Consider the following 22230-nt stretch of genomic DNA (forward strand, 5'->3'; position numbering starts at 1 on the left):
TAATGTCGAGATTGTATTTACAAAATATTTTACTTCGCAGCTTAAAAATTAAGTGGATTAAGATGAAGCACCCAAAAGAACATTTTTCTTATATATTTAAAGAATTTTATTATTTAAAACCAACTGATTAAAACATTGTTAATTTTTTTAATAATAATAACAGTGTAAATATAACATGCTCATCAGCAAAATTTTCTTAAATGTTAAATTTGGTATGCAGATTTGTTAATCTAGAAAAAAACTAGCATAGAAAAGCTTTCCGAATTTTTAAATATTTATTTAAAGAATTCAAATATTTCCGTGTGACCAGCTGCCGAGCAGGAAGAAATCCACATTTTTTCCCCACTGGATTTCTTTGGTTATACTTGGGCCGCTTGGCCACGGTCTCTTTCTTTTCAACCACGTGGACCTGGTAATATCAGAGCAGCGGAATTTTTGGCCAATTTCATGTAACGAAATGTCGGAAACTTCAGAAGACGAGCAGGCGCAGCTGCAAACCAGCGACGAAGAGGAGGAGGACCTAAGTGGCGAGGAGGAGGAAGAAGACGAGGGCAGCGATGAAGCGCAACAGAGTGGCGACGAAGATGGAGCAAGTGGCTCCGCGGAAGAGGAAAACGATGATGATGACCAAGCCGAGGAACAGAAGCTGACCTGGAAGGATCTCGTACGTTGCCCTGGACCCACTTATTATTCTAGAGATTATAATCCTTGTGCTCTGTAGGGCCTCAACGAGACTTTGTGCAAGGCCTGCGACGAACTGAAGTGGAAGGCGCCTTCAAAGATCCAGCGCGAGGCCATACCGGTGGCCTTGCAGGGCAAGGATGTGATAGGCCTGGCCGAAACGGGCTCCGGAAAGACAGGTGCCTTCGCTCTGCCCATTTTACATGCTCTCCTCGAGAACCCGCAGCGATATTTTGCCCTGGTACTGACGCCCACACGTGAACTGGCCTTCCAAATCGGCGAGCAGTTCGAGGCTCTCGGTGAGTGTCCCATTTTTATGGCATTTTTATCAATACCCCCACAATGATGTTAAACCTGTTTTGATTTTGTTTATAAAACGAAAATATGAAATTATTATTTCTTTATTCGTCACTACCTCTGAGGCTTTAGTACCTTCAAAAGCTATTCCGGGTTTCTATATTAAAACATGATCTAATTGGAGCTCTTTCTACGCTCTTTCAGGAAGCAGCATTGGGATCAAATGCTGCGTGGTTGTCGGCGGCATGGACATGGTGGCCCAGGGTCTGCAGCTGGCCAAGAAGCCGCACATTATCGTAGCCACACCAGGTCGCCTTGTGGATCACCTGGAAAACATGAAAGGGTTCAATCTGAAGGCCATCAAGTACTTGGTAATGGACGAGGCGGATCGTATTCTCAATATGGATTTCGAGGTGGAACTGGACAAGATCTTGAAGGTGTTGCCACGCGAGCGACGCACGTTTTTGTTTAGCGCCACCATGACCAAGAAGGTCAAGAAGCTGCAGCGTGCCTCTCTCAAGGATCCCGTTAAGGTGGAGGTTTCCAACAAGTATCAGACGGTGGAGCAGCTGCAGCAGTCTTACCTCTTCATCCCGGTCAAGTACAAGGACGTGTACTTGGTGCACATACTCAACGAACTGGCGGGCAACAGCTTTATGATATTCTGTAGCACGTGCAACAACACTGTGAAGACTGCCTTGATGCTCCGGGCCCTGGGGCTGGCCGCCATTCCCCTCCACGGTCAGATGTCCCAGAACAAGCGCCTGGCCGCCTTGAATAAGTTCAAGGCCAAGAACCGTTCCATACTCATCTCCACGGACGTGGCCTCGCGCGGTCTCGACATCCCCCATGTGGATGTGGTGGTGAATTTCGATATACCCACGCACAGCAAGGACTACATCCATCGGGTGGGACGAACGGCGAGAGCGGGACGCTCGGGCAAGGCCATCACCTTGGTCAGTCAGTACGACATCGAGCTGTACCAACGCATCGAGCATCTGCTGGGCAAGCAGCTGCCTCTGTACAAGTGCGAGGAGGACGAAGTGATGGCTCTCCAAGAGCGCGTGGCTGAGGCTCAGCGCACGGCCAAGCTGGAGCTGAAGGATCTGGAGGATACCAAGGGTGGCCGTGGGCACAAGCGCGGCGGGGACAACCATGATGATTCGGAGCACTTTGCGGGTGCCCGAAAGCGCATGAAGCCCATGGGTGGCGGTGGTGCCAAGGGAGGAGGTGGTGGTGGTGGCGGAAAGAAAAGCTTTGGCAAAAAGAACTGGAACAAGGGTGGCAAGCCAAGAAGATAGTTTTGATATGCATTATATACTTAAGACTCGATTTTATTTAAAGCTACTTTAATTCCATAATAAAACAAAAAAAAAATAATTATACGGTAGATATTTGTGTTGGTTTCAATGTGTTGTTTTGAAATGTGAAGGTTAACAATGCCTGCAAATTTAATTATTTTATTAAAAACGTCCAACATCATAGGAATATTTCGTCAAAGCTTCGATCAGAGCTAAATTGTTGAAGTTATGCGTAAAGTTAAAGCCAGTTTAAAAATCTATTCAGACCCACCAAAAACTTGTCTAATAAATAGAAATTAGATTATTTTAATCATATAATTGATTACAAATATATTTATTACATAAATGTATCAAATATCAATTTATTTAATGGAAACAAGAAATTATCAAAATCGTCAATTTTGCTGCAAAGGTCTGCCCCAAGGTCACAAAAATATATAAGAGGAAACGAAAAAAGTCGGTGAAAAATTACATTGAATTCAAGTAAGAAAAACCATCCTATTGAAACCCAGAGGGAAAATTAAGAAACGTATTATCGTCGGTTGCTTGGCTTCTCCAGATCGACGTTGGATGCTGCTGCTGCTGCCCTTGACGGTTTCCAGGTAACTGAGCATTCCATACACGCGAGGGGCCAGGACCTGCTCCAGGCAGGTCGCGACAAGGATTTGGATTCGGATTGTGGCTCCAGTGTGGCGTTAGAGCTGGATTACTCCTTATAAGCGATGGACCAGGAACTGCTCCAGGCAGATTTTGGTTCGGTTGTGGATTAGGGTTCCAGAACGATGCTGGATACTGTGGCGGCTGTCCACTAGCGGAAGATATCCTAATGAGAGAGGAAGCTGCTCCAGGCAGCCGATCTTGTTGCGGAATGAAATCGGGAATTTGATTTGGATTTGCATTGAGGTTCCAGATCGATTGTTGATGCTGCTGCTGCTGCTGCTGCGCCGGAGATCTCCGAGAAAGCGCTGGAATGGACTCTGCACTCGTCTGTTGTAGATTCGAATTTGTTTCCAGGTTGGAGAACTTGTCGACGAGGGTTTTGAGAGCTGGAGATCGGGCATACTTGGTCATGTCAGCGAGCAGCATCATCATGGACTTCTTCTGTAGGGCCTCGTTCTTCGTCACATCTGCCCATGTCATAATCCGTATCATTAACTCTTCGGACAACAGGAACTTGTATGTTTCGTGCAGTTCCACCAGCTGATCGATGTAATCCTGCCAGTTGCCTGCTTCCAGTATCTGTAATATTGTCACCATCAACTCACTGAACTTGTGTGCCTTGCTTGGAATCCACAGGTCGGTCATCAGGCAATGCGTGGCCTCCCGCTCTAGACCAGCAACCTTGAGCGCTCGAAAAACATGCCTGACAATGGGCACTGTTGTGTTTTGATAATAACGACTCTTGGCCAACATTTGCAGCAGATGCTTGTAAAGTTTGCGCCGCTCAAAGATATCCGCAAAGCACTTGAAGTACCGCTCGAAAATGTATAAACTGCGCAGAGCCTGTCGGTAAGTACTAACCAGGGCTTCCTCCGTCATACTGAGCAGGCGCCTCTCCACCTCGCCCACCGGACTTGTCGCGTGATCGCAGTAAGCCACCAGGCACTTGTTACCCAAATAATTGAGGCACTTGACTCCAAAGATCTCCGTCATCCAGTGTTTAGCACTAAGGCCTTGATGTCTGGGAGGTAACATTTCGGCGGTGGCCAAGTTTTGTGGGACATACTGGGAGGCCCCGGGAGGATGCTGTTGGACTGATACATCGGGGGGCATCTCCCTACAAGGCCTAGCCTCGCCAAGATGCCCATAGTTTGACTTTTCCCCATTGCTGGGAGGCACAAAAACCGGAGCCAAGTCTTCGGGACCAAACAACGGAGGAGTAGCCAAGTCCTGGGGGCCAAACATTGGCTGCGACAAGTCTGGGGCCACAGGATCTTCGCGAGTGGGGCGATATGGCGGTGCAAATTGCGGCATTGTTTCCTTTGGACGCCTGGCAGCCTTAGCCTCCTCTCGCCTTCTGCTTATGTCTTCGGCTACAGGCGGAACAGGCGGAGGCACTGATTTTATTTTCTCCCTCTGCTGTTTCTCATCCTGTTGTAAATACAGAGTTTGCATCACGACAGGCTGTGACTTGAGCAGCTCGGGTGCTAGCCTTGGAATCCGAAAGTTTCTCAAGTTTTCCGTGATCGGAATTTCGGGTTGGTTGCTTGGAGGCTCCGCTTGAACCTTTGGCAGATTGGTCTGGTTTACAGGCTCGGAATTGTTTTCACTCGGCTTGGTTTCTCCTTTCGACTTACTGGGGCATTCGTCCTCCAGTTCATCCGAAGAGACCTCCAGCGTGAGCACATCGTAGTCAGGCTCATAGTCTAGCACCTCCCCTTCGTCCATGAAAGGCCACAGTAGGTTTGACTGGTCTGCACTCACATCTACGGTCGGTCGACTAGGTAGCTTCTCAAAGAACTCGGAAGTATGGGTGAGCTGATCTTCGACTGCTGTCTTGGGACTCGGTGGAGTCTCGCTGGGCGGCTTGTTGTCAGTTGCCTCAAGACATCGATCGAGGGACATCTCTGTCTGCGAGTCGATCAACGCGATCTGGTTAGCCACAGTTTCATCCCTAACCAGCAGGTCAATGTCAAAGTCGATTTCTAGGGCATTCCTATCACCCTCCTCGCCACCTACTGGGCTGGTTAAAGTCATGCAATCGTCGAGTAGCTGCTCCTCTGCTTCCAAATCATTGAAAAACAAGCCCGTTTCCTGGAGGATGAGATGCTGCACATCTTCATCTTGATCGCTTGAGATTTCTTTAAGCATCGAACGTTCGTTTTTTCTTATCCGCACTACGTCCTTCTCATCCTCTGCCTCTTCCTTCTTATATCCTTTCTCCCCCACTTTATCTTCAGGAGGCTTGGTGGATGGATTTTTCAAATCTATCGCATCCGCTGGCATGTGGGCCGGTGCGACCGCATCTTCATCTAAGATCTGTGAGAAGGAAAAGGAGTTACGTGACTTAATGAAGAGAAAAAAGCTTACAGCGGGTTGAACGACAACATTTGATAGTATGGCAATGTCCGCTCCATCCTGATCGGTGACTGAAGACGATGACTGACATCTTGGCTTGGCTGTTGGCTTCTTTTTGGGTGGCTTGGCTGTTGGCTTCTGATTGGGTGACTTGGCATACGTGTGGAACTGAGTCAGCTGGTGCGGAAGTTTTATAGTGGTCTGCGAGATGGTTTTCCGCTGCTTCTGCTGCTTTTTACGTGCATTATGTGTCTGAGGAGCTCGGACTTGTTGCTCCAGATCTTGCATCGCCCCATCTGTAGTTGATTTCTTTATTGGTTCCGAAGTTTGATATATCATCTTTAGCGCATTCTCCTCCTCCAACCGCTTGGCCTTCTCCTCCCGCGAGGGGCGACCCCTCTTTCGCTTTATTGGCAGTTCAACTTTAATATCTTTTTCAAGCTTAAGCAGCAGAGATCCATTTTTAGGGCTTCCTTCCTTTAGCTTTTTACGCTGAGCACTATACTTCTTCCAAGCCGCTAGCGGCATCTCGTCTTCCAGCTCTTCGTCCGCGACAGTTGGCATCTTTCCAACGTTTTTTGGCTTGCTTTTCGATTTGAACCCCGACGGACCAGCAACTGAGGAGTCCCTACGCTTGATGCGATTGGGAGTCGTAGGAAAAACTGAATATTTAGGATTCGGTTTTAGATCCGTGTCTGGGCGCCTGGGACTGGGGGCCAAAGGGGAGATTATTTTAATTGGTTTCATCCATTGATTCAATGCCATTAAGTCGTGGCTATTGAAAGCATCACAATCGATTTCGATTTCATTGAGAACAGAGTCGCTGCGCTTAATGGGGCTGAGAAACATATCTCCATGATTATTGGGATCGAAATCGTCAGCAGTCACTGAATTTGTACGTTTTACGGTTGGAAGTAACGGATCGCAGTCCTGCCCTTTGATATATAAACTCTTGGTGGGAGTTGCTGTTGGTGGAGGTGCCAAAGAATTACGCCGCTTGATCGGAATGAATAACGGAGATAATGGCGCTGCCACGGAATTGCGCCGCTTGATGGGCGAAAATGATGGAGATGATGGCGCTGCCACGGAATTGCGGCGTTTGATGGGACTGAACGAGGTAGCAGAAGGCGACGCCAGAGAATTGCGTCGCTTGATGCCATTGACGGAGGGAGTAGAAGGCGGCGCCATGGGATAACGATGCCTGCCTTTGTCATTTTGTCGCTCGATTAGAGGGTCTGCAGCAGGAAGATCTTTCTATTGGTGTAAAAAAAGAAATTCATCTGAAAATCAGAAGAAAAAAAAAGAAGAAAAATTGGCACTTACTTCGTCGTCGAGCTTGAGGTAATAAATCCTGTTCCAGCTGCGCAGGTAATTCTTATATAAATCGACCCATTGCTTCTCCGAAAGCGATCCGGGGCCTACTAGGGTTAAAAGCTGTTGCCAGCATCCTAACCTGTCACGTTTTCGCATTCCTAATCTTTAGCGTTGTTTTGTCGACTCGATTCTTCACGCAACGTTTTGCAAAAGTTTGCGGTACTTTGAGAGTGTGACCATGCAGAGTTAATTATGGCGTCCCCGGGTAGTGTTGGATAGCGCGTGTAGAGATAGGGTGATGAGCGCCCGTATTAGCTAGATTTTTGAAAAAAATTTGCTAAAATTAAAAAAAAAAATTATGCTAAAAAACAAGCTACACCCAAATGAGAGAAAACAGGGAAACATATGGGTGGCAAAAATCATTGGGGGCTATATTTCTAATAAGGTTTTTAAATTTTTAATTTCAAATTTCCGAAAGAAAAACATTAATTCAAATGTGATTGTTGATTAATTTATAAAAGTTTTTCTTATGTGTAAACAATAATCTTATTAAATATGCATTTTTCTGACAAGGGGATTAGAAATTTTGCCGTCGATCGTGATCTTTTCCTGTTTACATCTACCTGTATATAAAGGTTTTATTTATAGTTTATTCTAATATTTGTAATATAATAATATTTCTTAAAGTATTGTGTGCATTTATATAGAGACTACAATTTTATGATGAATTTAATTTGAATTTAACCTATCTCATATCTCTTAGAAACAAGGTCCACAGCGGGTTTTCTGTTTCTAAAATAAAAACCAATACTTACCGAACTTCCAGTCATAGTTTTCGCTACTAAAACTATTTTAAATTCAACAAAGTTGTATAAAAACTCCCCGAAAACCAAAATTCAAAACAAAGTCCTTGGTTTTATGTTATAAAAGGTGTTTTATAAGCAATTACACCCTCTATGATGGGTGCACTGTAAAGAATTTATTGTATTTAATGTTAATCTGCCGAAATTACATTGGAATTAAGCTAATTAAAATTTCTACACGGTATATAAACAAATCAAAGGTCAGAATTGTACTAATCATAAATATTTGCACAATGCTCGCGGCCATTTGCAGTGTAGTTGTACAGTCGATATTATGTGAAAATCCCCCCGTCCGCGCAGTTAGGAGCATTGCAAGTCAAACAGCTCGCAGATGCCTTCGTCGCTTTTCAGCACAAAGTTGAAGTCTTCTTGGGGTGGGTTCAGCTGCACTAGTGGCGGGTTTTCTGCACAACGCGACAAAAAGGGGTTAGCAATCGCAGGTGTAAATGAGATTTACGGGAGAAACTCACCTAGATTTGGGTCATCGGGATAGAAACGTCGCAGTGAATGCCCGGTCATGTAATTCTGAAATATTATCTTAGCCGTCAGTTCGTTTTCGAGCACTTTTATATCATCCTTAAGGTCGGGATTGCACGAGTACGTGTGCTCATCGGTGATCACGTTCCCCGTGGTTCCCGTGCCCTTGCCATCCTCGCTGGAGCGTGACGACATTGAGGGCGAGGGCGTGTCCAGGCGCCGGTAGTCGAAGAAGCCGTCCGCATCGTGAGGACTCGCTGTGCTCTTGCCCTGGTTGGTCACCAAGCGAATGTCAATGGTGCTGCCATTATCCAGCGATACGCTCAGTTCGTTCTGCAGAGAGAAGTAAACGGGTTAAAGGTAAAGTTTATTCGAAATTCGTAGTTATGGATTTACTATTTCTTTATTTTATTTATTTAATTAAATTAAGCCTAAATTATCATACCAAACCATATTAACTAATAAATTTAATCATAAAACTTACCTCATTTCGCTGTATCTCCACTTCCTCGTCATAGTTCGGTATGGTAAATACAGAATCATCTCCATAGAGGTCCAGCAGATCGTCTCGGGTCAAATACGCATACGAGCGATTCGCTGGATCCTGCATTACATAACGCAGATTGCGCTGTGCGTACTCCAATTGTTTGTCCAACTCGTCCTCTTGCAGTTTTAAGTGATTGGTCCGGTCACGTGCCTCCTCGTATTCCTCTTGGTCCTTGGCATTGTTGAACCCCCCACCGCTGAAATAGATAAATATTCAATTTCTATTTTCTTTGAATTACAAACTTTAAAGGTTATTTTTTACACCAAATGAAAATGTTCTCGCTATTCATATACAAAAGATGAGGGCTTAGATAAGAAGAACCACTATCAGTTCATTCGATTGAAGTTACACATAATGTCCCCTGAAAGTCTTCTATAAAAACCCAAGTTAAACATCTTCCCACACAGTTTTCCTAATTTTTCCAGCTCGCGGCTAAAATGGAAATGAGCTATGCTAAACTTACCGCCAGCGCACTAGGGAGCAGTGTCTGCCTTTATCAATTAGGCCAATGCCCTCTAGCACATTGGTGATATCGTATATACGCCGCTTCTGCACGTCCAGGATTTTGGTGGCCTGCGATATAAGAGAGGAGTATAAAGCGTGGTTCAGGCATGGTATTTTTAGGGTCGTGTGTCATCCTACCGCTTTCAGATCGATAGTGCCGCCGTTCGCCTTCATGAGATCCACGAATTTCTGTGTGAGCAAGACCAGCGAGCCCACGGAACGCTGCTGTCCGGGCTGCAAGTGCGGAGACTTCAGGGGCGTGTGCGTGTCCTGGGATGTGTCCATGCCGATGGTCTCGTACACCTTGGTAGGCGTCTGGGGCTCGTCCATGTCCACGTTGCCGGAACCGCCAGCACCTCCGCCCATCATCACCACTGTGGAGGAGCCCGCTGCGGAGCTGCTGTCTCTTTTAACAATAGTCGTCGATTTGCGTTTGTACATGGTCTGCGGTCGCTTTGAAGACAATTTTTCCGTTCTGGTAACTCGTTGTGCGATTGCACTCTGCATTCAATACTTAAGAAACACGAAATAGTGCGAAATTAGTCCAAATTAAATACAAATGTTGGCGCTGAAGGTTTCCGCCATTTATGTCACTTTTTTCATTCTCCCTCTATTCTACCCCCGAGTAGTGTGCTAAAGCGACGCCGCCTTTTAGCAACACTCTATCGTGCTATCGATATGCCCGCTTACTTTCCAACACTGTTAATTGATTTTGAACAACGCAATTTCAATTTTTTCGAATCTTTTATTACATATATATTTTTGTAAGCTTGAGGAATTCAGCTCTTCTAGTTGACTTTTGGCTGCTTCAGTTGTGTTCGCATAGCATGTTCAGAATTTTTCAATTTTCTACGGAAAACAATTCATCCAACTTTGAGCGGCATTCAATTCTTCAATTCTTCATTTAGGAGCCGTAGTTAAGGTAGCGCAAGGATGCAAGGTTCAGGACGATATAATTTTATATAATTGGTTTTCACTTTTTGAAGTATTCAAGATCAAAGAGATTTTTCGTTGAATCTCCCGACTAGTGTGTTGCGGCAGGTGCTTCAGCTCTTCCTTTAAATTGAAGCAGAACTCATTTAGGTCATCCTTAAACGGGACTTCCTTTATAGCAGAGTATTTTACATGGCTTTGTAGAGTTTCTTGAGCAGTAATATTGGATATAGATTTAGATTCTTCCTGCAGCAGAAAATTGAATTCATCCAGGAGGTCAAAGGTCGGTCTGGGGAACCAAACTCCCAGCCGTCGGCATCTGTCCATCCGCTTAAATACACACAAAGCCTTCGCATGCAAAATCTTCATATGGTATTCAACGTGAGATGGAGACAGTCTGCCCCCGAACTGGCGTGCTATCCAGCCCCAAAGTTCCTTTTGTTTGCTCTGCTTATAGTAATCTTCGTGCTGACAATTCCAAAGGCATTCGTGGCCAGCATAAAACCGTATCATGGTCAATAAGTTACCCCTGTTTTGAAAGATTTCACCTGGATTAAAATTATTTTCCCGACATGGCTTGGTTAGGTGAGAGTTGCTGAATTTGTGGTGGTTTAAGGTACTCCTTAATTTAGGCATATTTTTGATATTTTATGTTTTCCAATAAGTGCCAAAATGAGGAACTAGCCTACTAAGCTTGTTTTATATTGAAATATAATTTAAATATTTATTTAAATATCGAAAAACACGAGGGCGCGCCACGTTGTCTTGGCGGAGCCTTTAGTCGCTTTTCAACACTGTCCCTTTTTTCACCTTTGTTTTGTTCACACATTCTGCTTTTGAAAAAAAAAATAAATAAATAAACGTGCCTGGGGTTGCAGCTCATTGTGTTCTATATAAATATATTAAATATACCTAGCACACTAGCAAAATGCCTTCCAAAGTTAAGCCGCGCCTTTCGCGTGGTGTCCTGGACATGAAGTTCATGCAGCGCACCAAGAAAAAGGTGGAAAAGGAGGCGGACGACGAGCAGAGCCGAGCACTGTACTCCAACGAGATCAACGAGAAGATGATCAACTCCAGCTCCAACTTCATCGTGGAGTCCAGCTACTCCATATGCGAAGGCCTCATCGACGGACGCCTTAGCTTTCGGGGCATGAATCCCGAAATCGAACTGCTGATGGAACAGGAACTGGCGGAGAAGCGGGCCCATTCGAAACCAGAGCAGCCCAAGGAGGTCTCCGACAAGGATATGGCCAAGGCCTATTACGCCAACAAGGCGCCCACCGTCACCAACAGCATGGCCAAGAAGTTCAGCTCCAAGAAGAACTTCAAGCGAAAGCAGCACGGCGACGACCAGGCCAGAAGTCCCGGCTATCATCCCAAGACGAAACAGCAGTTCAAGAAGCCCCGCGAGGATGACGATTAATTGTTTACTCTTTAGTTGTTACAAACACTGACCTAGCCCTTAGTTAACTAAAATATACGACATCAAGTGGATCCTCTTGCTTAGGCGTTCTTATTCTTGACCGCCTGCAGGGCGTAGCACATTTGGGTATTGTTGATCCAGCGCCAGGTGTTGCTCCAGAAGTCGTAAGTGCTACCATTCACCAGTACCGTCTGGCAGTTCACTGTAAAGGGATTAAAAAGGGTTGGTTGCAGGGTGTGCACCTCGTCAAAGGTAAAGCTTACTTGTATCCAAGATACGCTGCACATCCAGTGGCGAAATCATCTTGTCCCAATGATGCGTTCCCTTGGGCACCAGATTCAGGACATATTCGCTTAAAATAACACCGCAGAACCAAGAGGGGATAGTCTGGTTCAAAGTGGTGATAAAAATGGATCCGCCAGGCTTTAAAGTGCGTACACTGGCCTCCAGCAGTCCTATCTTATCCTCGACATGCTCCAGCACCTCAGACACAATCACAGAATCGTAGCACTCGCAATTGCCTTTGGCATGCTGATCTACCGGCTCTATTTTGTATACAACATTGCTGGCCAGTTCCGGACTGCAGCTATTCAGGTGATCGCGGGCTGCATCAATGAGCTTCTCGCCAAGATCGATGCCCGTAACCTGGGCACCTAGCCGAGCCAGTTGCTCGGTGAGCAGGCCGCCGCCACATCCAACCTCCAAGATTCGCTGTCCCTTGAGCACTTTTGTGGTATTTACGTAACCAGGCTCCACTGTGCCGCGCGATACGATGCCATCTCTGATGAAGGGAACTCTGTGGGAGATTAGAAATTGTTACCCAAACTCCTTACAAGTGGAACTTGGTTGTTTTTACCGAATCTCGTTTAGGGCATGCAGTGCTCCCATGGATCCGTTCTGATTCCACCAGTCGGAGGCCTGACTCTCATGATGCCGGACTTCCTTCTCGGTGCCGGCATCAAGAGTCGTCGTCGTTGTGCTGCTGTTCCTCGGGAAACTTTGCGCCAGAACACCTGCCACCGGTTGCCTCAGCCTTCTGGAATTCAAAAACTGTAAGTTAATATCATATTGTTATAGTTTCTTTGTTTTAATTTACGCAGTGGCAAAAAACGTATTTCTCAGCATTTTTAAAAGTGCAACAACAACAAGCTTTGACAGATGAACAGCTGACTTTGTTTTGCTGCAACTGTTGTCTGCAGGGGCGCCGTTAGAAGCTTTTTTTAAGGGGTCTGGCTGAGATTTGTTAGAAAAACAAAAGAAAAGCGGTAATTACTATAAAAACATAAAAATTTTATAATTTAATTTCTTATAATTTAATTTTTTTAAGAAATTTAAAGAAAAACATAACTATATTAAAAACAAAGCTGATGATAATGGGGGCACTTGACTTTAATAAACCCCCTTGACTACGCCCCTTGGCGAAAAGTGAGAGAGGGTCTATTGAAACAAAACACTCTCTCCGTAGCTGCTCCGATCGTTGGTTCTTTATCATTCTTCTTTTACCGCTTATTCAAGAGAGAATAGCGACGGCGACTATATCACCTGCCAATATCGATAAAGATAAGCAAGCCATTGTCGCCGCTAATCGTCGATCCCAGGGCCATTTTCACCATGGCCCAATACAAGACGCTCGAGAACCAGGATTCCGATGTGGAAAGTGGCCCCACCCCCGCTCCGGCCGCCCAGGACGGACAGCAAGAGCGACCGAAGCCGGTGCCGGAGAGTCCAGCGGCTGCCCAGATGCTAACGGTGTCTGTGTTCATGCTCCTTTTTCTCGGCTCGTCGTATTTCCAGCCGCGGCCACGTTTCCAGCAGTGGCGTGGGGGCAGAGGTCATGGTCTGCACGCCAAGTATGACTGCAACATCCAACTGGTAGAGACGATACCTCTGAACCTGACATATCCTGCCGGCAGCCCGCAATTCCTGGGTACCTATGAGGCCTGGCTCCAGTTGCTGGACAGCGCCAAGGAAGCCTTGGACATTGGTTCCTTCTATTGGACTTTGAAAGAAGAGGACACGCCTGGAGTGAACGACAGCAGCACACAGCCGGGCGAGGACGTGTTCGCCAGGCTGTTGGCCAACGGAAATGGCGGCAGTCGCACACCGAGAATCAAGATCCGCATAGCCCAGAGCGAACCATCCAGTGTGTCGCCTAATATGGACACCAATCAACTGGCCAGCAACGGAGCTGCCGAGGTGGTAAGCGTGTCGTTTCCCAAGTTCTTCGGCGGCGGCGTTCTGCATACTAAGCTGTTGATCGCGGACAATGAGCACTTCTACCTGGGCAGCGCCAACATGGACTGGCGGGCCCTCACCCAGGTCAAAGAAATGGGTGTCCTCGCCACAAACTGTCGCGCGCTGACGATTGATATACGAAAGATCTTCGAGGCCTACTGGATTCTGGGGCACACAAAGGATTCACGAATTCCGAATTGGGATTGGAGACTCAATACGAACTTCAACCTCAAGTCCCCCATGCAGATAAATGTGAACAAGAACACCAGCATGGAGGGTTTCATCTCCAGCTCACCGCCACGCCTTTCGGCCTATGGACGAACTGATGACCTCGATGCCATCGTCAGCATTATTGATTCGGCTATTACCTATGTGAACATCGCCGTGATGGACTATTATCCATTGACCATCTATGATGAGCGGCATCACTACTGGCCCTTCATTGACGATGCCTTGCGTCGGGCGGCTGTGGAGCGCGGCGTGGCTGTGAAGCTGCTCATCTCCTGGTGGAAGCACTCCAATCCCAGCGAGGATAAGTATCTCAAGTCCCTGCAGGATCTGGCCTCCAAAGAGGACAACATCGATATACAAATTGTGAGTTGAAAGGGGATATGAGAGTTATCACACTTCAATTTAAGCTCTTATTTTGTTGATGCATTTTGTAAATTTAAAAAAGTTATTTAATTTAAAAGAATGAATGTTTATTTGTTCTTAATGGAAGGCCCTAGGTAAAGAGATGTACATTAATTAGATTGTAAAAAATTGTTAAATAATATATATTTTTTATATTTAAAATGTTAGGTATATTTTAAAATATTCAAAATATTATCAATAATTCAACATATATTCCCTTGACAGCGCCGCTTTATTGTACCCGAGAACGAGAGTCAGGAGAAGATCCCCTACGCCCGGGTCAACCACAACAAGTACATGGTCACCGACCGAACCGCCTACATAGGCACCTCAAACTGGAGTGGCGACTACTTTACGAACACCGCCGGCATTGGTCTGTCGTTGAGCGAAACCCACGAGACAGAACACACCAAGACTCTAAGGAGCGACCTGCGCGACGTCTTTGAGCGGGACTGGAACAGTGGCTATGCTCACCTGCTGAAATGAGCAGACATGCTTTTTTTATTTGTTAATTTTACAAACTTTTAATCTTCTACCGAATTCAAAGTATTCCATCCACTCCTCACAAGTTTTTCAATTTTATTCATTGCTTTTATTCAGTTTTGATTATGCGTGAGAGAGTAAATAATGAGGGGTTCGTTGCACGACCACATAACAGAATATACAAAAAATAATACATGTGTACTCTGTATGAATAATTGGAATAATGCAAGTGTATATAATATTTACAGGGAAATATAAACAATATTATAAAGTAAATAATGCAAAATAAGGAAATTCATTTGTCGTCAGTAATCCATCGTCGGTTGCTTTTGATTTGTAACTTTTTCTTTTTGTACAAAGTGCCTCCGATTAAGCTGCCTCGCTAATTGTACGCTAAATACTCTTCAAATTTAATGTTTGCACTTAGATTAGGTTGGGCGAACGGGCGAACGCGCGCTGCCTTTGTCGTCGAATCACCATCTGGATCCTTGCAGGCCTCATCACTTGACGTTGGCGCCGCGTCTCAGAAAATTGTTGCTGGCAATGCTCTTCTCAATGGCCACATTGATGAAGGACACACGCGCCAGGAGTGTATTATAGATCAGCAGCAGGCATCGGGCATCGATGGCTGGAAAGGAGGAGGAGGAACGCATTAGTACCTGCACAGGATAAGCATAGCTCCAAACTCACCTGCATAAAGAATCTGCTCGCGACGCAGCGGTCGATTGGCCCAGTTTGAACACTGATTCGACTTGTTCAGTTTCTTGCCAAGGCACACCAGTGAGAGATCGGTGAGGGCATCGCCAGCCCGGTTGACATTGCCGTAGGGCAGCTCCACCCCGTAGCGCTGCTTTTTCAGCTCCAGCCACAGATTGCGCAGGTCCAAGTAATGGTGTGGCATTTGCAGGCGCAGCTGCAGCGGCAGGGACCGCTGCAGGACACTGAGATCACTCACCATGGAGAAGCCCACCTTCAGGATATTGACGTTATTGAATATATTGGCGCCCAGCGAGCGCCAGTGCTCCGAACGGATATTTTCCCGAGCCAGACAGTCGATCAGGTAGACATTGTGCCCGGTGGCGATCTGCAGCAGGCACAGCGGGCTGTCACCGCACACGTTTTGCATCCACTCCGAGTCCAGATAAATGATGTGCTCCTTCTGCAGGTGGAACAACATACGCTCAAACTGCGCCGCCGTGTCCACAATGTTCAGGCACTCGTCCGGCAGGTCCATGGTCAGGTACATATCACAGCCACTGGCCTCGCTGCCGCCATCAGACTCTCGATTTGCCGCCTCCGTAAAACCATTCCGCGACACCTGCGACTTGATCTCCAGCGGGCAATCGTTGGGGTTCAGCTTGAACTGCCTATACCAATAGATAGCTTCTGAATGGGCCTGTGCGGCGGCCAAATAGCTAACAAAGTCCTTGCGCAGGGCATAGTCGTAAGCGTGGACGCTCACTAGCTCGCGAAAACTGGCCAGATTGATGCGTGCCTTCTCGTACTCGCGGTAGAGGTAATGAAGGTAGCTGCACGTCTTCGTGAATTTGTAGTTGGGGGTGACGGCGTCGTCAAAGCTGTACTTCTTGGCCAGCCGCGCCACAATCTTAGAAATGGGCCGATAGCTGAGCACGTTGTGTGAGATCTTCAGATTCTTGTAGCGCCCCAGGAGATCCTCGCAGAGCTGGATCACCGGCTTCTCCTTGTGGAGCAGCGAGTCGAGAAACTTGACAAACGGCAGCCGCTGCTCGGTGGCATGGTCCAGGTACTCCTCGGCCAGCGGAAGCTTCTCCACCGCTATAAGTGGAAAGGCCAGCTCCATCATGTCGAACTCGTGCGTCAGCTGCAAGCTTATGGCCCACTGAGTTACCTCCTTGACGTGCCCCGCCTCCAGCAGTTCGCGCAAATGGGGCAGCAACAGCTCCCGTATGTGTCGCAGGCTGTAGGCATGGATCACAGCGTTGTTGAGGCTCAGCAGGCCCGACATCTTCACAAAGTTAAAGGCAATCATACTGGTGTTCGGATCACAGCCCTCCTCGCCGATAAGCTCCGGGTACTCCTCATGTAGCTTGCACACCGTGTCCAGCACGAAATGCGACAAGCTCTTCGGTTTCACATTGCTGCTGTCGGGACAATTGGCGAATATCTTGAGAGCCAACAGCAGGGCCGGCTCCGGGTGGCTCATCAGCGCCTTGCCAAACTCCTGGCGCAAATGCGGCGACTTATTCTTGCTGTACATGTTCCACTTCTCGCGGAACACTTTGAAGAACTCCTCCGCCTCGGCGTCCAGTGTGGCGTCGAAATTCCGACCATTGATCCCGGCACCTGTTGTGATATCTGCCAAGCGCTTGATCTTCAGGCACTGCATCAGGACCTCCAGTTCCTCCTCGTCTGACTCCATGCCGCCGGGTATGGCGCTTAACATGTGGGAATTGTGGTTCTTGCGTGCCATTTTCCACCGCCTTGGCCACGATACGAACTGCAAGTGAAAATGGCAATTGCAACAAATAAAAACTAAGCCTGCGAGTCGCAACAACAAGAAATGGAGCTGCCAACTCGGGCGGGTTCTCTTTTCAGCGTTTGGATATTTTATTTAGGTCTGGCAATGTGGTTTCTGAGAGTGCCAAGTGTGGCCAGCTGTGAGATTTTTAGGGGAAAAGACAAATTTGCATCTGGCAACCCTGGCGCGGCACACGTGCGTTTATTTTGTTTTGGGTTTAGCTCGTGGGAAAAATGAAGTTGAAAAAGGTTAAAACTTTGGGCAAAGCCGCGCCGGGAATCAGCAAAAAGAAGCCGCAGAAGGATGCAATTAAAAAGGCGGTGGCCAAGAAGGCCGGAAAAGCTCCCGAAACCAAGGCGATAGCCAAGAAATCCAAGCAAACAGCAGCCCCGGCTAAGAATATCAAGCCCGCGAAGAAAGGAGCAAAGAAAAGCCACAAGGCGGAGCTGGAGGGACTGAAGGACATTGATCCGGAGTTCTACGATTTCCTCAAGAAGAACGACAAGAAGCTGCTGGACTTTAATCTGTCAGACAGCGAGGAAGAGGACGAGGATGAGGAGGAAGGAAAGAGCAAGTCGGCGGCTGCTGAAGGAAGCGATGACGACGAGGAGAACGAGGAAAAGTATCACAAGCCCAGCGACGATTTGGCCGTGGCCAGTGATGAGAGCGACTTTGAGGACGAGGAGGAGGATGAGGCCAGCACAGGCGGTACCCAAAAGATCACCCTCAACCTGCTGCGCCAGTGGGAACAGCAATTGGGCCAAGACAACGTCTCCATCGACATTGTGCGCAAGGTGATCCAAGCTTTTAACTCGGCCCTAGCTAGCATCTCGGCAGACGGGGCCGATGGCGGGGAGAATCAACCCAATGCTGCAGCCTTTAAAGTCGTGGGTGCGGCTGCATTCAATGGAGTTATCCAGCTGTGCGTGCTTCATCTACAGCCGGCCATCATTCGAGTGCTGGGCGTGAAACCCAACAGCAGCCTGCCGCTGCACAAGCACAAGAAGTGGGTCAAAGTGCGCGGCTGCCTGCGCTACTATCTCACGGATCTGATCCGCCTGGTGGAGCAGGTGTCGAGTGCCAATATCCTGGGCGTGCTACTCAAGCATCTACATCAAATGGCTGGCATGGTGGTGCCCTTTACGGCGCTCGGCAAGACCATCCTCAAGCGCCTAATCGTGCTTTGGGCAACGGGCGATGAAACCGTGCGAGTGCTTGCCTTTCTTTGCATCCTGAAGATAACCAGGAAGCAGCAGGTGAGTTGTAAACACAATCCCAATGAGTATCTCTCTTTAAAGTTCGGAATCTCTTCCAGGCCACCATGCTAAACCATGTTTTGAAGGCCATGTATCTGGCCTATGTGAGGAACTCAAAGTTCGTGTCGCCAAACACGCTGCCCGGGATTAACTTCATGCGTCGCTCGCTGGTGGAGATGTTCGCCTTGGACCTGAACGTCAGCTACCAGCACGCCTTTCTCTACATCCGACAGTTGGCCATTCATTTACGAAATGCCGTGATCCTCAAGAAGAAGGACAGCTTCCAGGCGGTGTACAACTGGCAGTTCATCAACTCGCTGCGTCTGTGGGCGGATCTCCTGGGCGCGAGTGCCAACAAGCCGCAATTGCAGCCTTTGGTCTATCCCCTGGTAACCATTGCCACCGGTGTGATTCGTCTGATACCCACCGCTCAGTACTTCCCGCTGCGCTTCCATTGTCTCCAGACGCTCATTTCCCTTTCCAAGGAGACGAACACATATGTGCCTGTGCTGCCGCTAATAGTGGAAGTCCTCAAGAGCAACACATTCAATCGCAAGCACACGGCTGTGTCCATGAAACCTCTGCAGTTCACCTGTGTCCTCCGCCTGAACAAAGCTCAGCTGGCGGAGAACGGTTTCCGGGATGAGGTGATCGAGCAGGTGTGCGGCCTTTTACTGGAGTACCTCGCCCACGAGTCCACCTCGCTGGCCTTTAGCGATCTGGTGGTGCCCACCGTGATGGCCATTAAGGCGTACCTGAAGGATTGCCGCAATGCCAACTATTCGCGCAAGCTAAAGCAACTGCTGGAAAAGGTCCAGGAGAGTGGTCGCTTCATTGAGCAGCAGCGCAGCAAGAGCAGCGTTAACTTTGACATCAAGGACGCCAAGGCGGTGGCCGCCTGGGAGCAGCAGCTCCGCCTGAAACGCACTCCCCTAGACATCTACTACGCCAGCTGGCTGAAGACGCACGAGACTAAGAAGCGCCGGCAGGCAGCGCAAACGGATGAGATCAATGCGGACTACGATGTGCCCAAGCTAAAGAAGCTACCCGCTAAGAAGGGTGTGCCGGTGCGCAATGAGAAGGGCGAGGTGGAGCTGTTCCCCTCAGACTCTGAGGATGAGGGCGATGATGGTCTGCCTATCGGTTCGGATGATGAAGATGAGGAGGAGGAACTGGAAGTAGAGGTGGAGCAGCCAAAATCCAAGAAGGCTAAGAAGGAGAAGCCAGAGAAGCAGAAATCCCAGCCAGCTGAGGAGGCGGCTGCCGGTGATGATTACGACGAGGCCGGTGGAGCCGTAGATATAGTTAAGGACTTGGACTTAAACGATTGGTAGAACATTTTAAGATCATTTAACTATATTTACACATTAAATTCTTTAAAAATACCAAGCTCCATTATGCCAATTACTTCTCGGGCGGTTCCTTGCCGGGAATAAACTCGTACTCCTTGTATTTTGGAAAGGTGCCAATGGTGGGCCCCTCCACCTGCTTGGGCAATGCCTTGTCGTCCTTGCCCTTGGCGTAGGTGGCCTCTAGTTCGGCGGCATTGCGCTTCTTCATGTCCATGATCTGGAGGTTCTTCACCAGCTCCTCCCGTGTGGGTGGCTCTTCGCGCCGACCCCGCAGCCACGCCTCCCACTCAGCGGTGAGCTCCTGATCGAAGGCATCCTTGTCCGCCGGCTCAAACCATCGCGAGGGCTTGCGTTTGCCGATCGAAGGATTTGCGGGAATCTCAAAGTATTTGTTGCCGAAGTAGTCCTCGCCTATGTAATTTCCGCGAAACTGACGCGGCTTCAGGGACTTCCAAAAGTTCTGGAAGATAATGCCGAGCACATCGCGTGTCGGCTTGTTGGCCATGCTTTATTTTATTTGTTGTTTTTATTCGAGAGTAGCAAAAATTTGTAACTTATTTTTTAGCTTCGAAAGATTGAGGTTAGATCTGGCGTTTGTTATGACATGAACAGCTGATGGCTGGTGGGCAGTGTTGCAAAGCTTTGTTTGACAGCTGGATTCAAATTCGCAAATTCGGTTTCAGGGGCACAGCATAGGGGCTGAACCAATCCCGCTGGAAAATGGCCAGCAAATCCGTGCGCAGGCTGTTGTTGTTGGAGTCCATGTCTTGCAGGAGAAGCCCCATTCCCGCTGAATACATAAAATGCTCGCCCGACCAGCTGCCAGAGCCTATAAATGCTATTTCATCGGTTACCAGGTACGCATTGCAGGCGACCCTTCCGCTGGAGATCTTCTCCAGCTCATCGTTGGTGGGCACCACGAAGCGGCGCTAAAATAAGGTATACCATAAGCTAATGTATTTGGGAATATTTTAGCTACACTTGCCACTTCTATGTCCACCTCCTCCCGCATCTTGTTAAGCGCTTGCAGAGATCTCAGGAAGTAATCCTCGCTCGGATCCGAGTACTTCCACCAGGAAATAAGCAGCTTGATGGCCACACTCCTCTCCAAAGCAGCCTTCCGCAGGGCATTGTCGATGTAGGACCAATATTCCACCTTCTTGCCGGTTCTCAATATTGGTGAGTAATCTATCAAAGAAATGGATACAAATTCGGTGGCCCTGTCGATAGCTCCTATGATGGCATCCAGCTCGAGGCTCCTGCCAGTGGGCGATAGTCCAGGTGGGGAAGTGGCCACATAGGCACGCATCGTGTGGTTCTTGTTTATGTTCAGGAGGAGCGGTCGACGCTGGTTGATTTGCGTGTGGTAGATCCAGGGCCAGTATTCAGGCACCTCATTGCTTCCCAGGTACCAATAGGACTTAAATATCTTGGCCAGGTCCTGCGCCATATGTGGACAATTCCTGCCCAGCACACCGAGCTCCTTGCGCTGAGTGAGCGAACGCCAGTCCATGTCGGCGCTGCCAAGATAGAAGTTCTCGCCGTCCGCCAGCCATAGCTTCGATTGCAGGAAGTTAATTCCCACGACATCCGCTGCTCCGTAGTTAGACAGGATTCGGGCATCAGCATGCCATACACTGTCCTGGCTACGATTTAGCACAATTCGCAGGCGCAGTTTCGGCCTGCCAGCATCCCCGTTGGCCAGCAAGCGCTGAAAGAGGTGGTCGCCGGGCTCAGTGCTGCTGTCGTTGACGTCCACGCCCCGCAGAGTCCAGTGGGGCGCGGCTATGTCCAGCGAGGTCTTTGCCCTGCCCAGTAGCAGCTGCCAAGCCTCGAAGGTGCTCCTCAGACGGGGGTGACTACCCTCATAGTTGCTGTAGTTCAAACCCACAGGCAGGCTCTCCACTAGCTCGAGTTGGCATGGCAACGGAGTGTCCACGGGCACGGGGCTGTTTGCGGTCTCGTTTCGGTGGATGGTCTCCCACGGCAACAGCAGGACAATCAGCACCAGGACGAAGAGTATGAACACGGGTATGATGTAGCCGTGGCCGCAGCAACAGCAAACCTTCTGTCCATCCCGGATTTGATAGTTGCAATTGGGACGCCGGCAGCACGAAGAGGACACAGTTGGTTCTCCTCCTAGGCTGGGCTGATGGGGCACTGGCTGGTACTCCCCGGGTATCTCGTGCACACCTCGACGCTCGGACATTGTGCTGTGGTCAGGACTAACGCCGACTGCCCTGGGCCAAACATTTTCCCATCCGAACTTATTTATTATTCGCACAGTTGTTGGAAATTGTCGCCCGCCCACGCAAACAAACGGACCGGTTAGTGTTGGAAAGCGGCGAAGTCCGCGACACCCTCTGGCTTAATGAAGCTTTATTCAAACGCTTTTTAAGGTTTTTACGAA

The 22230-nt window shown here is 48.2% G+C and overlaps 10 protein-coding genes across 11 annotated transcripts; 4 read left to right on the top strand and 6 right to left on the bottom strand.

Annotated features, from left to right (window-relative positions):
* Positions 1-378: 378 nt before the first annotated feature.
* On the top strand, positions 379-2368 carry pths (probable ATP-dependent RNA helicase DDX47). Its single transcript, XM_017176636.3, has 3 exons — positions 379-664; positions 722-980; positions 1183-2368. The coding sequence occupies exons 1-3, from the start codon at positions 458-460 to the stop codon at positions 2277-2279; spliced, it is 1563 nt and encodes a 520-aa protein (XP_017032125.1). The 5' UTR covers positions 379-457; the 3' UTR covers positions 2280-2368.
* A 268-nt stretch (positions 2369-2636) lies between these two features.
* On the bottom strand, positions 2637-6836 carry del (deadlock). Of its 2 annotated transcripts, none has more exons than XM_070286000.1 (3): positions 6621-6836; positions 5328-6551; positions 2637-5258 (listed from the first exon to the last, which is right to left on the bottom strand). In XM_070286000.1, exons 1-3 carry the CDS (start codon positions 6765-6767, stop codon positions 2778-2780), a joined length of 3852 nt encoding a protein of 1283 aa, XP_070142101.1. In that variant the 5' UTR covers positions 6768-6836; the 3' UTR covers positions 2637-2777. The 2 variants fall into 2 exon arrangements, with proteins under 2 accessions (XP_070142101.1, XP_017032119.1); XM_017176630.3 differs by having other exon boundaries at positions 2638-5258; positions 5310-6551; positions 6621-6835.
* A 708-nt stretch (positions 6837-7544) lies between these two features.
* E2f2 (E2F transcription factor 2) lies at positions 7545-9638 on the bottom strand. Its single transcript, XM_017176515.3, has 5 exons — positions 9141-9638; positions 8962-9071; positions 8436-8694; positions 7945-8284; positions 7545-7878 (listed from the first exon to the last, which is right to left on the bottom strand). The coding sequence occupies exons 1-5, from the start codon at positions 9507-9509 to the stop codon at positions 7775-7777; spliced, it is 1182 nt and encodes a 393-aa protein (XP_017032004.1). The 5' UTR covers positions 9510-9638; the 3' UTR covers positions 7545-7774.
* Positions 9639-10725: 1087 nt separating this feature from the next.
* Positions 10726-11432, top strand: Mpp6 (M-phase phosphoprotein 6). The gene has a single exon (XM_017176638.3). It carries the CDS (start codon positions 10864-10866, stop codon positions 11359-11361), a length of 498 nt encoding a protein of 165 aa, XP_017032127.1. The 5' UTR covers positions 10726-10863; the 3' UTR covers positions 11362-11432.
* Positions 11352-12589, bottom strand: Coq3 (ubiquinone biosynthesis protein COQ3, mitochondrial). The gene is made up of 4 exons (XM_017176637.3): positions 12458-12589; positions 12218-12397; positions 11625-12157; positions 11352-11563 (listed from the first exon to the last, which is right to left on the bottom strand). Exons 1-4 carry the CDS (start codon positions 12484-12486, stop codon positions 11442-11444), a joined length of 864 nt encoding a protein of 287 aa, XP_017032126.1. The 5' UTR covers positions 12487-12589; the 3' UTR covers positions 11352-11441.
* A 221-nt stretch (positions 12590-12810) lies between these two features.
* Positions 12811-14797, top strand: Pld3 (Phospholipase D family member 3). Its single transcript, XM_017176607.3, has 2 exons — positions 12811-14190; positions 14455-14797. The coding sequence occupies exons 1-2, from the start codon at positions 12973-12975 to the stop codon at positions 14713-14715; spliced, it is 1479 nt and encodes a 492-aa protein (XP_017032096.1). The 5' UTR covers positions 12811-12972; the 3' UTR covers positions 14716-14797.
* Positions 14789-17327, bottom strand: Nbr (exonuclease mut-7 homolog). The gene is made up of 2 exons (XM_017176606.3): positions 15403-17327; positions 14789-15340 (listed from the first exon to the last, which is right to left on the bottom strand). The coding sequence occupies exons 1-2, from the start codon at positions 17162-17164 to the stop codon at positions 15213-15215; spliced, it is 1890 nt and encodes a 629-aa protein (XP_017032095.1). The 5' UTR covers positions 17165-17327; the 3' UTR covers positions 14789-15212.
* A 64-nt stretch (positions 17328-17391) lies between these two features.
* On the top strand, positions 17392-19857 carry Noc2 (Nucleolar complex protein 2). Its single transcript, XM_017176560.2, has 2 exons — positions 17392-18468; positions 18528-19857. The coding sequence occupies exons 1-2, from the start codon at positions 17446-17448 to the stop codon at positions 19800-19802; spliced, it is 2298 nt and encodes a 765-aa protein (XP_017032049.1). The 5' UTR covers positions 17392-17445; the 3' UTR covers positions 19803-19857.
* Positions 19803-20433, bottom strand: LOC108081402 (NADH dehydrogenase [ubiquinone] 1 alpha subcomplex assembly factor 2). The gene has a single exon (XM_017176562.3). The coding sequence runs from the start codon at positions 20323-20325 to the stop codon at positions 19873-19875; it is 453 nt and encodes a 150-aa protein (XP_017032051.1). The 5' UTR covers positions 20326-20433; the 3' UTR covers positions 19803-19872.
* Positions 20434-20472: 39 nt separating this feature from the next.
* Positions 20473-22162, bottom strand: LOC108081401 (5'-3' exonuclease PLD3). Its single transcript, XM_017176561.3, has 2 exons — positions 20806-22162; positions 20473-20749 (listed from the first exon to the last, which is right to left on the bottom strand). Exons 1-2 carry the CDS (start codon positions 22027-22029, stop codon positions 20480-20482), a joined length of 1494 nt encoding a protein of 497 aa, XP_017032050.1. The 5' UTR covers positions 22030-22162; the 3' UTR covers positions 20473-20479.
* Positions 22163-22230: the final 68 nt, after the last annotated feature.

The sequence above is a fragment of the Drosophila kikkawai genome, chromosome 2L (genome assembly GCF_030179895.1).
Source record: "Drosophila kikkawai strain 14028-0561.14 chromosome 2L, DkikHiC1v2, whole genome shotgun sequence".
Classification (NCBI taxonomy): Eukaryota; Metazoa; Arthropoda; class Insecta; order Diptera; family Drosophilidae; genus Drosophila; species Drosophila kikkawai.

Excerpts from the sequence above, each read along its gene's own strand:
- E2f2 (XM_017176515.3), bottom strand. The coding sequence starts at position 9,509 with ATGCAGAGTGCAATCGCACAACGAGTTACCAGAACGGAAAAATTGTCT. Across the intron at positions 8,695-8,961 it reads TGCTCCCTAGTGCGCTGGCG|CGGTGGGGGGTTCAACAATG; the intron begins GTAAGTTTAGCA and ends TATCTATTTCAG. Across the intron at positions 8,285-8,435 it reads TGGAGATACAGCGAAATGAG|AACGAACTGAGCGTATCGCT; the intron begins GTAAGTTTTATG and ends TTCTCTCTGCAG.
- LOC108081401 (XM_017176561.3), bottom strand. The coding sequence starts at position 22,029 with ATGTCCGAGCGTCGAGGTGTGCACGAGATACCCGGGGAGTACCAGCCA. Across the intron at positions 20,750-20,805 it reads AGGAGGTGGACATAGAAGTG|CGCCGCTTCGTGGTGCCCAC; the intron begins GCAAGTGTAGCT and ends ACCTTATTTTAG.
- Nbr (XM_017176606.3), bottom strand. The coding sequence starts at position 17,164 with ATGGCACGCAAGAACCACAATTCCCACATGTTAAGCGCCATACCCGGC. Across the intron at positions 15,341-15,402 it reads CGAGCAGATTCTTTATGCAG|CCATCGATGCCCGATGCCTG; the intron begins GTGAGTTTGGAG and ends CCTCCTTTCCAG.
- Pld3 (XM_017176607.3), top strand. The coding sequence starts at position 12,973 with ATGGCCCAATACAAGACGCTCGAGAACCAGGATTCCGATGTGGAAAGT. Across the intron at positions 14,191-14,454 it reads ACAACATCGATATACAAATT|CGCCGCTTTATTGTACCCGA; the intron begins GTGAGTTGAAAG and ends TTCCCTTGACAG.
- del (XM_017176630.3), bottom strand. The coding sequence starts at position 6,767 with ATGCGAAAACGTGACAGGTTAGGATGCTGGCAACAGCTTTTAACCCTA. Across the intron at positions 6,552-6,620 it reads ACCTCAAGCTCGACGACGAA|AAAGATCTTCCTGCTGCAGA; the intron begins GTAAGTGCCAAT and ends TTACACCAATAG. Across the intron at positions 5,259-5,309 it reads ATGTTGTCGTTCAACCCGCT|ATCTTAGATGAAGATGCGGT; the intron begins GTAAGCTTTTTT and ends TCCTTCTCACAG.
- Noc2 (XM_017176560.2), top strand. The coding sequence starts at position 17,446 with ATGAAGTTGAAAAAGGTTAAAACTTTGGGCAAAGCCGCGCCGGGAATC. Across the intron at positions 18,469-18,527 it reads AGATAACCAGGAAGCAGCAG|GCCACCATGCTAAACCATGT; the intron begins GTGAGTTGTAAA and ends AATCTCTTCCAG.
- LOC108081402 (XM_017176562.3), bottom strand. The coding sequence starts at position 20,325 with ATGGCCAACAAGCCGACACGCGATGTGCTCGGCATTATCTTCCAGAAC.
- Mpp6 (XM_017176638.3), top strand. The coding sequence starts at position 10,864 with ATGCCTTCCAAAGTTAAGCCGCGCCTTTCGCGTGGTGTCCTGGACATG.
- pths (XM_017176636.3), top strand. The coding sequence starts at position 458 with ATGTCGGAAACTTCAGAAGACGAGCAGGCGCAGCTGCAAACCAGCGAC. Across the intron at positions 665-721 it reads AGCTGACCTGGAAGGATCTC|GGCCTCAACGAGACTTTGTG; the intron begins GTACGTTGCCCT and ends TGTGCTCTGTAG. Across the intron at positions 981-1,182 it reads CGAGCAGTTCGAGGCTCTCG|GAAGCAGCATTGGGATCAAA; the intron begins GTGAGTGTCCCA and ends ACGCTCTTTCAG.
- Coq3 (XM_017176637.3), bottom strand. The coding sequence starts at position 12,486 with ATGCTGAGAAATACGTTTTTTGCCACTGC. Across the intron at positions 12,398-12,457 it reads AATACGTTTTTTGCCACTGC|AAGGCTGAGGCAACCGGTGG; the intron begins GTAAATTAAAAC and ends TTTGAATTCCAG. Across the intron at positions 11,564-11,624 it reads GCAGCGTATCTTGGATACAA|TGAACTGCCAGACGGTACTG; the intron begins GTAAGCTTTACC and ends ATCCCTTTACAG.